The 11,611-nt window shown below is 35.1% G+C and overlaps 1 protein-coding gene across 1 annotated transcript; it reads left to right on the top strand.

The window, feature by feature from the left end:
- Positions 1-614: 614 nt before the first annotated feature.
- LOC107417875 (wall-associated receptor kinase 2) lies at positions 615-6,444 on the top strand. Its single transcript, XM_016026533.3, has 3 exons — positions 615-1,616; positions 3,720-3,899; positions 5,012-6,444. Exons 1-3 carry the CDS (start codon positions 734-736, stop codon positions 6,160-6,162), a joined length of 2,214 nt encoding a protein of 737 aa, XP_015882019.3. The 5' UTR covers positions 615-733; the 3' UTR covers positions 6,163-6,444.
- The last annotated feature ends 5,167 nt before the right edge of the window (positions 6,445-11,611 follow it).

The following is an 11,611-nucleotide window of genomic DNA, read 5'->3' as shown; positions in this document are numbered from 1 at the left end:
AGAATACGTTGAATTCTCTATGCTGCGCAGGAAAAGAAATTTTTAAGTCTCTTGCTCAAGCTACAGTGCCGTACGTGTTATGATATGGCAAGCATTCAGCTACCTACTGGCTTGTGTAAGGATATATATTCTCGAATAGACAAGTTTTTACTTGTGGATCAGCCAATTAGAACCAAGGCACAAATGTATTGCAACTTATAATTGATCGCACTAATTTATAAGCGAAAACATATTTAAAATTAAGTAAACAAAAAATGTGATATTGCAGCAAAGAAAAAATATGAGGAAGCATTCTATAATTTTTAATATAGTATAATGATATATTTACAAAACCTGTAATATATGAGTTTTGTTATAAAATAGTGTTTTTTTTCTTGGAAAGTAATTTAAGGCATGTGACTCAGGTGTGATGACTCGAGAACAAGTCATTAGTGGAGTTTGGAACAAAAATATATAGACCAAAAAGATAGTCTAAGCTTATCCATAAAATAAAAATTATATATGTCATATATGCTGAAATGACATATTATTGTTGGATTGGTCTACCACTGACATAATAGCACACTACTTTCCTGCCTAACTTCATTTTATTTACAAGACGACCTGGAAAACAGGGATTGACTTCCACTCTTCCCAAACCACCCCCATTTGCTCCATAAAAGGACTTGGTAGCCATAGCCCTTGTAATTAACAATACAAGAAAGGTTTCCAATTCCAGTTTAGTATAGCAGCCATGAACTCAAAGCAGTTTCTCATTCATCTCATCTCAATATTGTTAAGTATTGCTTTTGCAGCCAAGGCAACAATAGCAGTAGAATCACAACCAATATCCTTGCCTGGCTGCCCGGGCCACTGTGGTGAAGTGGAAGTTCCATACCCTTTTGGCATAACCCAAGATTGTTCCCTTCCAGTAAGTAGCAAATTTTACCTCAATTGCACACAATCTTCCCTCTTTCTTAATTCAAGTAACATTCAAATTACAAACATAACCCTGGACGGTGAGTTAAGCATCAAAACCTTCATAGGCCGAGCTTGTTATGCGAAGAATGGCGTAGGAGAAGCCAACAGACCCTGGCTCTCGCTCGCAAATTATAAAGTTTCTTCTGATAGAAACAAGTTCACAGTGGTGGGCTGTAACACTTTTGGAGGCATTGAAGGTTATAGAGGCAAAACACAGTACAATACTGGTTGTGTTTCTACATGCGATGACATGGACTTTGACAGTTTTACTAGCAATAATCAGTCTTGCTCAGGCGTTGGGTGTTGCCAGATTCCCATCCCCAATGGAATTAGGAATATAACGGTCTACGTAGACAGATACATAAAAGACCGCCCTTTCGGGAATGACTCTAAACCATGCAGCTATGCTTTCGTGGTTGAACAAGGAAAGTTCAAGTTCTCCAAAAACAGTTTTAAAGAATTGAATGGCACAGAAAAGCTTCCGCTTGTTTTAAATTGGAAGATTGGGAACGAGAGCTGTGATGAAGCGAAGAAGAGAGACAACTTCGCATGCAAAGGGAATGCCACGTGTGTAGGCGCCAACGATTCTCCTGGTTACCTCTGCCAGTGTTTGCCTGGTTATGAAGGGAACCCATACCACCCAGATGGTTGCCAAGGTGATGGTTCTTAATTAATTTCCACTCTTTAATTATTATTTACAAACATGGGTTAATTAATATACACAGAACATGGACACTAAAAAAATTCCCGCAATTTTTTAATTTTATTTTTTTTAAAAGAAAAAAGAAAGAAAAATATGGAATTATTAAGAAGTCTAATTTCTTTTTAATAATATTCCTAAGCCCAAGTTAAGCCCAAATTTGTCCATTAGGTTATTGGGGTCTCACATTTTTGCATTAAGAAAAATGCTAATTGCATTCTAAATTAACTTTATATAGTCTTATCAATTTTAAATTACAATGATATCCCTATTCAATTTTTCTTACTTTTTAAGCTTTAGAAAAATAAAATTTCAAATCTATTTTTAATTTGTTATTATTTTTTTTTTCCCACTAAAGCTCCAACCTCCAGGACCGATCACCAAACCTCCAACTTGTTGCCAGATCTATGTTTTAATTAGTTAACAATTTTTATTTTTCCTTTGATCCAATAGAATTAGAGAAGTATTTTCCAATCTCAAAGCGCATGCATGCGGTTGCACATCTACAAGTTCTACTATTTTCTTTTCCATTCTTTTAAACTAAGCTTCACAATTGGCGATGGCATCCCAAAGTTCTCCACTCTTTCTCGCTATCTTAACTAACCCATTTGCTCTTCTTCAACATTATCCCCCACACACATCCCAAAAACCTCAAACCCTACTCTTTCACAGACCACCCACACACTCAGCCACCTTCTCCGACCTCAAAAAATGGCAAAATTGAGCCGAGACTCCTGCTTTATCTGCTGCGTCTCCCTAGAGCCGACATTGCTGTTCTTACCAACTTAAATATAATTCAATTTTGAAATTTAAAAACTATAATGGAAAACTTAAATATGGACATATTAGTAATTTAAATGTTTGTGAAATTATGTAGAAATATTTTTGCATTGCAAAAAAAAGAAAAAAAAAACCTTCTTTTTAATTAAAAGGGGTTTAAAATGGTTACAATTTTTTAATAGACAAATTAAAGCTCGTAAGGAGGAGTGTTTCCATATAGCAACAGCTATTATGATTATTTTTCAAACACATATTACCAAATATAAATTTAAAACCAAAGTAGAATAGCACTAAAAATACTAAATAAATGTAACAATATATGTAACAAAAATCATGTGTCAATCTTAATTGATCTTACACTTATTCATAAAAAAATTTATTTATTCACAATTAACTTATAATAATATATTAAACAATAAAATATTAATATGTGACTCTTTATATAAATCTTAAGTTAGTATCCATAGTACGACTCAACAAATTGATATTAACTTGTTTGTGTAGATTTTAATATATTAGAGAATTGGTTATATGTTATTTATTTATTTATTTATTTTAATTGCGTAAAAGTTTGACTACATTACAGGTAAACTATAGATGTATGTCTATTTTGTCACACAAAAGGGTCAATGCATTCAGTTATAACAAAAGTTAATTTTTAGTACATTATCATTCACCATATTAAATCTAACTAATTTTTATTTTTAATCATGGAGTTTAATATTTGTTCACATTTGTAGTCTCAAATATTTAATAGTTCAAATTCATTGTTAAGATAGAGATGTAATCATGATGAACATTTCATTATTTAAAATTTTAAAAAGGTAATAAGTCAACTTTATATCAAAATTATATATATATTTTGAATGAACATTAGCCGTGAACTAGCCACCATGTGTTGTTATGGTATTTACCAACAAATAGTTTTTAACCATAATATTACGTTTAGCTACAAAATTAATTGTAACTAAAAGTTCTTTTAGCTACACCATTGTATTGTATTGTTAAAGCGTTTCAGCCATGGAGCCACAACATTCTATTTTTAAAGCTTTTCAGCCACGGAGCCACAACATAGCAACAAAGGTTATTGCAGCTGGCAACATTTAATTACAAATTGTAGACTTTTAACTACAATTTGTGTTGTGGTTAATACCCTTTTTCATTGTGTGTATTTATTAAACTAATGTTGGTAATTTTTACTAACATCGCTGGATATTGTAAAAAATTGGTTTGCATTTCCAAATTGTTCGATATTAACAATTTTTTTTTTTTTTAATAGATATTGATGAATGCAAAAGTAAAAGCCGCTGCGATAAAAATAGTAGATGCAAGAATTTACCAGGGGATTGGGCTTGCGTTTGTCGAGAAGGATACTACAACACAAACAAAACGGATTGCAGCAAATCAGTCAGTAACAATCAGCCTGTTAAATTAGTTCTCCCCATTTGTATTGCAGTGGGTACGTATATCGGTAGTGTATTCATTACATGCATCCTATTGAATCCTAACATCGTTATTAGATACTATAATATTGGAATAGGATTGATGAATCTAGTTATAGATAACTAGGGCTCATCATGTTTTATTTTTACAAATTATTTTGGCATTTATATTTTTTATTTGGTTTTAATTTTGTGTTCATTTTGTCCAATTGGTGACATAATGCCACGTCATCTAAAAATTGAAACAGCAGACAAATTAGTAATAAATAAGCACGAAAAAGAAGTAGCAATTTTTTTAAAGATGTGTTATTATATCACTAGTTGACAAGATAAGGAATAACAGTTTTTTCAAACGATGTGGTATTATATCATTAATTAGACGAACAATAATGAAATAGGAAAAATGGAACAAAGGGTACCAGACTTGGTATTGAATTTTTGAATTCAAATAGATACCTAATATATATACATATAAATATATATATACACAAACAAAAAAAATTTCAGTGTAGAAGTCCTCATTTTTATTAAAATGTGGATTTTACTTGATAATGATTTTTCGAAAAACTATTATATAAACCATGTTAGTATTTTAATAAAATGCTAACATTTGCATTGTAATCGAACTATATATATAAAAATTTTACGATATAGATCTTCATATTTTTTTATTATCTAGACATTCAAATAACCACGGTTTTAGAAGAATCGTTTGTCTTTATGTAATAGGATTGATAACAGTTTTTTAAAAAGTTATCATCTTTTAGAATATCTGTATGATAAAAAATTGACTATAGAAAGACTCTATATACATTAACTAGATTATAAATATTGTCAAAAAAAATCATCATTTATATTGTTTGTTGAAACTTATTATTTACTGTTTTTTTTGGTTTTTTTAATTTCATTTTACTTGAGAATGCATTATTTATAGTGAACTTCTTTTGCAAAACTCTGTACGTGCCAATTGAAATCTTTCATTTTTTTTTCCCTATGGAAATCCGAAATCTAGTTTAGTATCAGGAGATGTATATGTTTTATTCTCAACTGGTCTAGTCAATTTATCCTAGCCAAACAAAGGCATAACATCTCCTACATCTTAAAAAACACAAAATTTAAATACATGCAGGTGTAAGCATATCACTGTTGATTGCTATTTTACTAGTATATTGGGGAATGAAGAAAAGAAAGATGCTCAAACTGAAAGAGAAGTTCTTCGAACAAAATGGAGGATTAATGTTACAGCAACATTTGTCAAGTGGCAGCCAATCTCAAGAGACCACAAAAATCTTTAGTGCAGAAGAGTTAAAAAGAGCCACAGACAATTTCCATGAAAGTAGAGTTCTGGGTGAAGGAGGTTATGGAATAGTGTATAAAGGGATATTACCTGATAACAAGGTGGTTGCCATTAAGAAGTCCAAATTCGGTGCTGAAAAATGTAACGAACAATTCATCAATGAGGTAATTTTGCTTTTGCAAATAAACCATAGAAATGTGGTTAAGCTCTTAGGTTGTTGTTTGGAGACAGTAGTTCCTTTACTAGTTTATGAGTACATAGATAATGGGACTCTTTTCGAACATATCCACAACAAAGGCCAAGGAAGATCACCACTTTCATGGGAGTTGAGATTGAAGATAGCAACCGAAGCTGCAAGCGCATTAGCATATCTCCACTCTGCAACTTCTACGCCTATTATACACAGAGATGTCAAAACTGGAAATATACTCCTCGACAAAAAGTACACAGCAAAAGTTTCAGACTTTGGAGCATCAAGGTTGATTCCTCTGGATCAAAATCTCCTTACAACCGTTGTACAAGGAACATTTGGGTACTTAGATCCGGAGTACATGCATTCAAGCCATCTAACAGAAAAAAGTGATGTCTATAGCTTTGGAGTTGTTCTGGCGGAGCTGCTAACCGGCAGGAAGGTGATGTCATTTGATAGACCTGAAAATGAAAGAAACCTGGCATCGTTCTTTGTTTCTTCAATGAAAGAGGATAGGTTATTAGAGATTCTTGACAATGACATAATCACTGAGGGAAATACAGTGGCATTCAAGAACATTGCCAGTCTTACAAAAAGATGTTTAGGAATAAAAAGTGATGAAAGACCTAGCATGAAGGAAGTAGCAATGGAACTAGAAGGGCAGAGAGCTATGGCAATGCAGCAATTGGAACAAGGTGTTCATATGGTTTCACAAAAAACTGAAAACTTGCATACCAAGGAACCCTCTGACCCCTATGCTATCGATATTAGTGGACCATTGAGTTCCCAGTAGATGATCATAGTTAATTATGCAGACTAGCCAAGGACGCTTTTTCTGAGAAAAGGAGCTAAGCGGTCTAGCAGAGCTGGCAACACTTTTTTCCTCAGTTGACACGTGGCAAAAGTCGAGTGGCTTAGCACTAGTGGTTGTTACTATATTTGGAATTTAGTTACTTTGTTAGAAGTGCTTTGAGTGGGTATTGAAACCGAGTCAGTTCTGCAGCTTTATATTTTCAAACTTGTGTCTCTCTTTAATCAGTTTGCAAATGATTTCAAAGTGTGATTGTTTTGTTTTCCTCTCAAGTGCTTTTACATTTACAATTTCTGCAGTTCTTCCGTGTTCTTCAATTCAGTTTCTTTAACTATGGTTATCATATAATTTACTCGTATGCAATAAAATGATTCTGTGAATGTATTAACGTCAACAGATGGGTTTGACCAATCACTTAACAAAGTCACCAGTTTATAGTATTGGTGATAGATATAAATCAAATTCCAACAAATCTGGCCTTTAAAATTGCAGTCTTTTGTGGTAAGATCAATAGTTTCATCACAAATGACTAAGCGGTTGTGTAATGATGCACGCATGGCTTGCTTTGCTGAACGGCTATATCTATTTGTGCTTGTGTTCATGTTCATTCTTTCTAGTTGTCTACAGATTCTAATCTTCTAGAATCAAAGTCCGAGTCTGTCTTGCATTAGAGAAGAAATTTTCAATTAATCCTTTTCTTGAAATCGAACATTTGGAGAATACAATAGTCACACAAGTAGAGACATTAACAAATTTGATTACTGGGACTTAGGTGGGGCCGGGATCTTTTGAAGGCAAAGATGGGTAATCAGTGTTCCATACTGCAACACTCTTGTATATGAATTGTTTAATGGGGCAATGGGGTACTTACTGATCCAAAATACTTTCTTCCAAAGAAAAAAAAGAGAACAGAGAAGAGTGATGTATGTAGAACATAATATATATATATATATATATATAGTAGGATCTCTACTGAGTCAAATATCTAAATCAGAGTATTCTAAGAGTGTCGACAAAGTTTAAAAGTACACATAAGAAATAAATAAGTCTAGAAGATAATGATAAATAAAGAAATGATAGATACGGCTACTGTCGTGGAAGGAATAAGGTGATAAGCTGTGCACAAAGTAGATTGCTACTAGCTGCCTGAGCCTAGGGGAACGAATTTAAAACAATAAACGTAAGATAAGAAAATTTCAGTAAGTGGCATAGTATAATATGAAAGCAATAATTTATTTTTGCAAAAAATCTTTCTCTCAAGAGCTCTTGTTCCACTCTTTTGAAAAGTTCCCCTTTTAAAAATCATTTCACAAAACCCAAAATTGTATCCCAATTTAATCTCATAAAAATTCGATGCTCAAAGGAACAAAATGAATGATCAATACAATATTATAAAATACCATGAATATGATGTAATTTACGAGCATAAAATTTTATAACCACAGTTCCACGAGATAAATATGAAAATACAGAAATCACCATAATATTTGTAAATCAACAATATATTCAAATGTATACAATGTATCATACGATGTACCAATCTGTAAACCGTGGGATACATCTACCTTATAACCCTCAATATACAAACGATATCGTGGAAATAATAAATAACCTTCGGGACGTACCCAACCTCACGGTCTGTGGCAATAATAAACTATTGGGTGAAACTAACCTTACAGGACCATGGTAATAATAATAAACCGTTGGATAAATCCGATCTGACAAGACCCGTCCAGAATTCCTCCCCGGAACCCTAGACAAGCCCTGATCCCAGGGAAATACCACCGAACCTTCCAACGGAAAATCCGGCAGCACCTCCCCTAAGGGTAGGACTTACCAAAAATCACCTGCACTGAAAACACACTTCTATACTCATCTCCTTATTCCTCCCGCAAACTACAAATTGATTCTACAATTTACAACACTTCACAACAATAACAGCAGCCCAGTGCATAAATAAAACATAAGTGTCCAAATAGTATACAGAGCTTTATGAAGTGCTAATCAACAGAAATACAACAAAGATGAAAGAAATAATACAACTAAAATGAATGAGTACAAAGGTACTTCTCGAGACACGATAGCAGCGGAAAAATTGGTTCGCTCCGGAAAAACGTCTACCACCCCTTGCACCTAAGGGAACGGAACTTAAAAACGTGATATGCTAATCATCTCAATGAGTGACCCTAACTACTGAACACTTTTAATGATAATAATTATAATAATATAACAAATAAGGGAATTGAATTAATACCAACAATTAATAAATAAATAATAACAGTTGGAAATAATAATTTTCCCTCAAAACTCTCACCAATCACTCCGTTGGAAATGTTCCCTTTTTAAAACGATTTCACAAAACCCGATAATCGTACTTCCCGAAAACCAAGGGATCAAATATTTGATAAACAGACAATGAATAATAAACCCCAATATATAATTAAAATGTAATAAGTTATAATAAATAATTTTTGAACACCTTTGGGGTTTGAAACTTTATTTAAAAATTTCACTTGATGCATCACACTATATACCGGTGATGCCCTCCGATACCCAGCGCCCTGAGCACCGACTGGATGGGAGATTAAAGAGAGAAACTTGCAAATGGCACTTCGGCGTCCCGACAGTACCGCTGCTGAAACCATCATCCTGGCCAAGGAGGAAGGCGGCTGTGGCCAATAACAAACTTGTCTGCCCAGGGTCCAATGGCAACTCACGGGTGAAATAATAATACTTGCGTGCTGAATCACATATACATATACCAGAACACCAATACTGTATGAATGCGTCTAAAATAATTATAAAACCAACTGTACCGTTTTCCAAAATTACCGTGGGAAATATACCAAAATTTCTCACTTACCATCCCACATATTTTATTTAACAAATCGGTACGAAAACATCGATAACAAATAAACCATAATTTTCTCGTAATACGAGGTTCAACAATTAAAATACCGCCGGCATAATTTATACAATTTAAACAAATATTTTCATAAAATACTTAACCCAATTATGCCCGAAAATAATACTTAAAACCACGTACGACTGTTACCGAAATATACTTTGCTCATGCATAATAAATAAATTAAATCACAATAAAACCATAACTAAATTGTACCACATGAGCATAATTTAAATACCAATTAAACATAATTAATTGCCCAAATATTTTTTGAAGGTGGGTCACTCACCTTAAGCACGTAAATCAGCTAAGATCCTCTGCAGGATCAACTCCACTACTCGTGCGCGCACCTAAAACATCCACAGTATACCAACCAAATATATTAATATTTTAATCGGGTAATTTCCAAATGGGTACCCACGGAGCAAACACAACGACAACTAAAAGTTACGAGTTATATACCGAATCGAAGCTTGAGTGATGAAGGTCACGGATTCGGTCTTACTTTCCGGTGATCGAACCCGAGGTGGCCGGAATCTCACCGGAAAGCTTTCGGATTTCGACTCCTCAATTCCCCCAAATCGTCGCGAATTGGTGGAAAAGGATGCCGGATTCGGGTTCAGGAGGTCGAACACAGTGGACAAGGACCGGCGGTGCGACTGGGTACTCGCCGGAACAGTAACTTCCGGCAAGCCGCCGCGGTCACCGGTAACCGTCGTCGGCGGTGGCGCGTGCGGTGGCCGTTGGCTGAGATTTTTTTGCAGATTTGTAGATCGAGGGGAGAGGAATCCAACGGGACCGGCGGTGAGGCAAACGGAGGCCGGACGGCGGAGAAATCGGGGTTTGAAGAATTTCGGCCCCTCGCAGTAAAAAGCTCCGATCCCGGCGCGTCGGAGGTCCAGTGGCCGTGAAATTTGGTGTGTAGGCCGGACTTGAGGAGGTGGTGAGGGGTGGCTGGCGCGTGTGGCCTAAAAATGGCCGGAAAGGGGTCAAACGGGGGTGGCCGGCGGTGGAGGGAAAAATCACCGCAGATTTTTGCCGCCTCGATCCGGGCGCGTCCGGCGACCAACGGCTGTGAAACTTTGGGGTTTTGCCGAAAATGGGGAGAGACGTCCATCTGGCTGGCACGTGTAACGTGAATCGGCCGGAAAATTTGAAAATTCCGGCGACCGGTAGGTTTCTCTCTCTCTCTCTCTCTCCTCTCTCTTTCTCTCTCTTCCCCGAGATTTTTGTCAAATAAAAGCCACCGTGGTGACACTGTTCATTCCACGTGGACCAATCAGGTGCTGACACGTGGCATCAGTGTGCACTTAAGCCAGATATAATAAAATATTACGGTATCTAAGGAACTTCAAACGTCCATAACTTTTTAACCAAACATCCGATTTAAGCGTGCCGCTAGTTTATGAACTCATATCGACGAGTACTTTATAACCATACAAGAGTTAAAACAAAATTACACCATAAGAGAAAGTCAACTCCCAGCACCTTTTGGACTGTTTGCACCTCAACTTGTTTTGCCCATAACTTTCAAACCGTAGCTCCGTTTTCGACGTGCTACTAGTCTACGAACTCGAGGCATCATGCACTTCGCCACGGTACCCTGGTCAACTGGAAATTCCAACTGGAACAAAAAGTCAACTTTTGACCCGCTCGGTCAACGGTCAACCTCGATCAACGTACACGGATTCCGGTGCGATTTGGGACGGGGTGTTACAGATCTCACAGTCTGTGGTAATAATAAACCATTGGATGAGACCAACCTCACAACACCATGGTAATAATAATAAACTGTCGGATAAACCCAACCTCATGATCCATGGCAATAATAAACCATTGGATGAAACCAACCTCACGGCACCATGGTAAACCCAGCGCGCGGTAATATAATACTGAATCAAAACTCTAGTACTACATATAACTAGATTATATGTTTAATATAATCTGCTTATTTAAATATTCCTTATTTAATTTCCAAATTTATCTGGTTATTTAAATATTTTAAAAATTTTAAATCATCATTTCATATAAGACCATAAATACCACAGTGAAACATATTCACCATAAACCAATTTTAAACATATAAAATTTTAAAATACTTGAACATGCTTAAAATCATATAATTTTCAATCTGCTTTTTCAAATCAATCATTCCTGAAATGATTAAAAACCCAATTCAAATACCAAAATATTTTACTACCACAAGTTCACTTATGAACTCATTAGAATTGGAAACCATTTAAAATATTATCAAGCATCACATAAAATGACAACTCATATTTATAAAAGCAGATTTTTATATATATACATAAACCAAACATTTAATCAAATGGTATGTGCGCAAATTATTCAAAGCACATATATATTATATTATACCCCAAACAATTTTACAAATTATAAAACCATTCACAATACTACAGATGCTCACATCTGCTTCTCTGCAGGCTTGCGTTCAGGCTCAACTCGAGTGTCTGAAATATAATAAAATATTCCTCAGGCTCCGATAATTAAACTAAAGACACTTGT

The sequence above is a fragment of the Ziziphus jujuba genome, chromosome 1 (genome assembly GCF_031755915.1).
Source record: "Ziziphus jujuba cultivar Dongzao chromosome 1, ASM3175591v1".
Taxonomy (NCBI): domain Eukaryota; kingdom Viridiplantae; phylum Streptophyta; class Magnoliopsida; order Rosales; family Rhamnaceae; genus Ziziphus; species Ziziphus jujuba.
This window is presented reverse-complemented; position numbering and strand designations above follow the sequence as displayed.

What these genes read in the sequence shown, in the direction of transcription:
- LOC107417875 (XM_016026533.3), top strand. Translation starts at nt 734, where the DNA reads ATGAACTCAAAGCAGTTTCTCATTCATCTCATCTCAATATTGTTAAGT. An exon ending in CCACCCAGATGGTTGCCAAG is followed by an intron (nt 1,617 to 3,719) that starts GTGATGGTTCTT and finishes TTTTTTTAATAG; the next exon opens with ATATTGATGAATGCAAAAGT. An exon ending in CCCCATTTGTATTGCAGTGG is followed by an intron (nt 3,900 to 5,011) that starts GTACGTATATCG and finishes AAATACATGCAG; the next exon opens with GTGTAAGCATATCACTGTTG.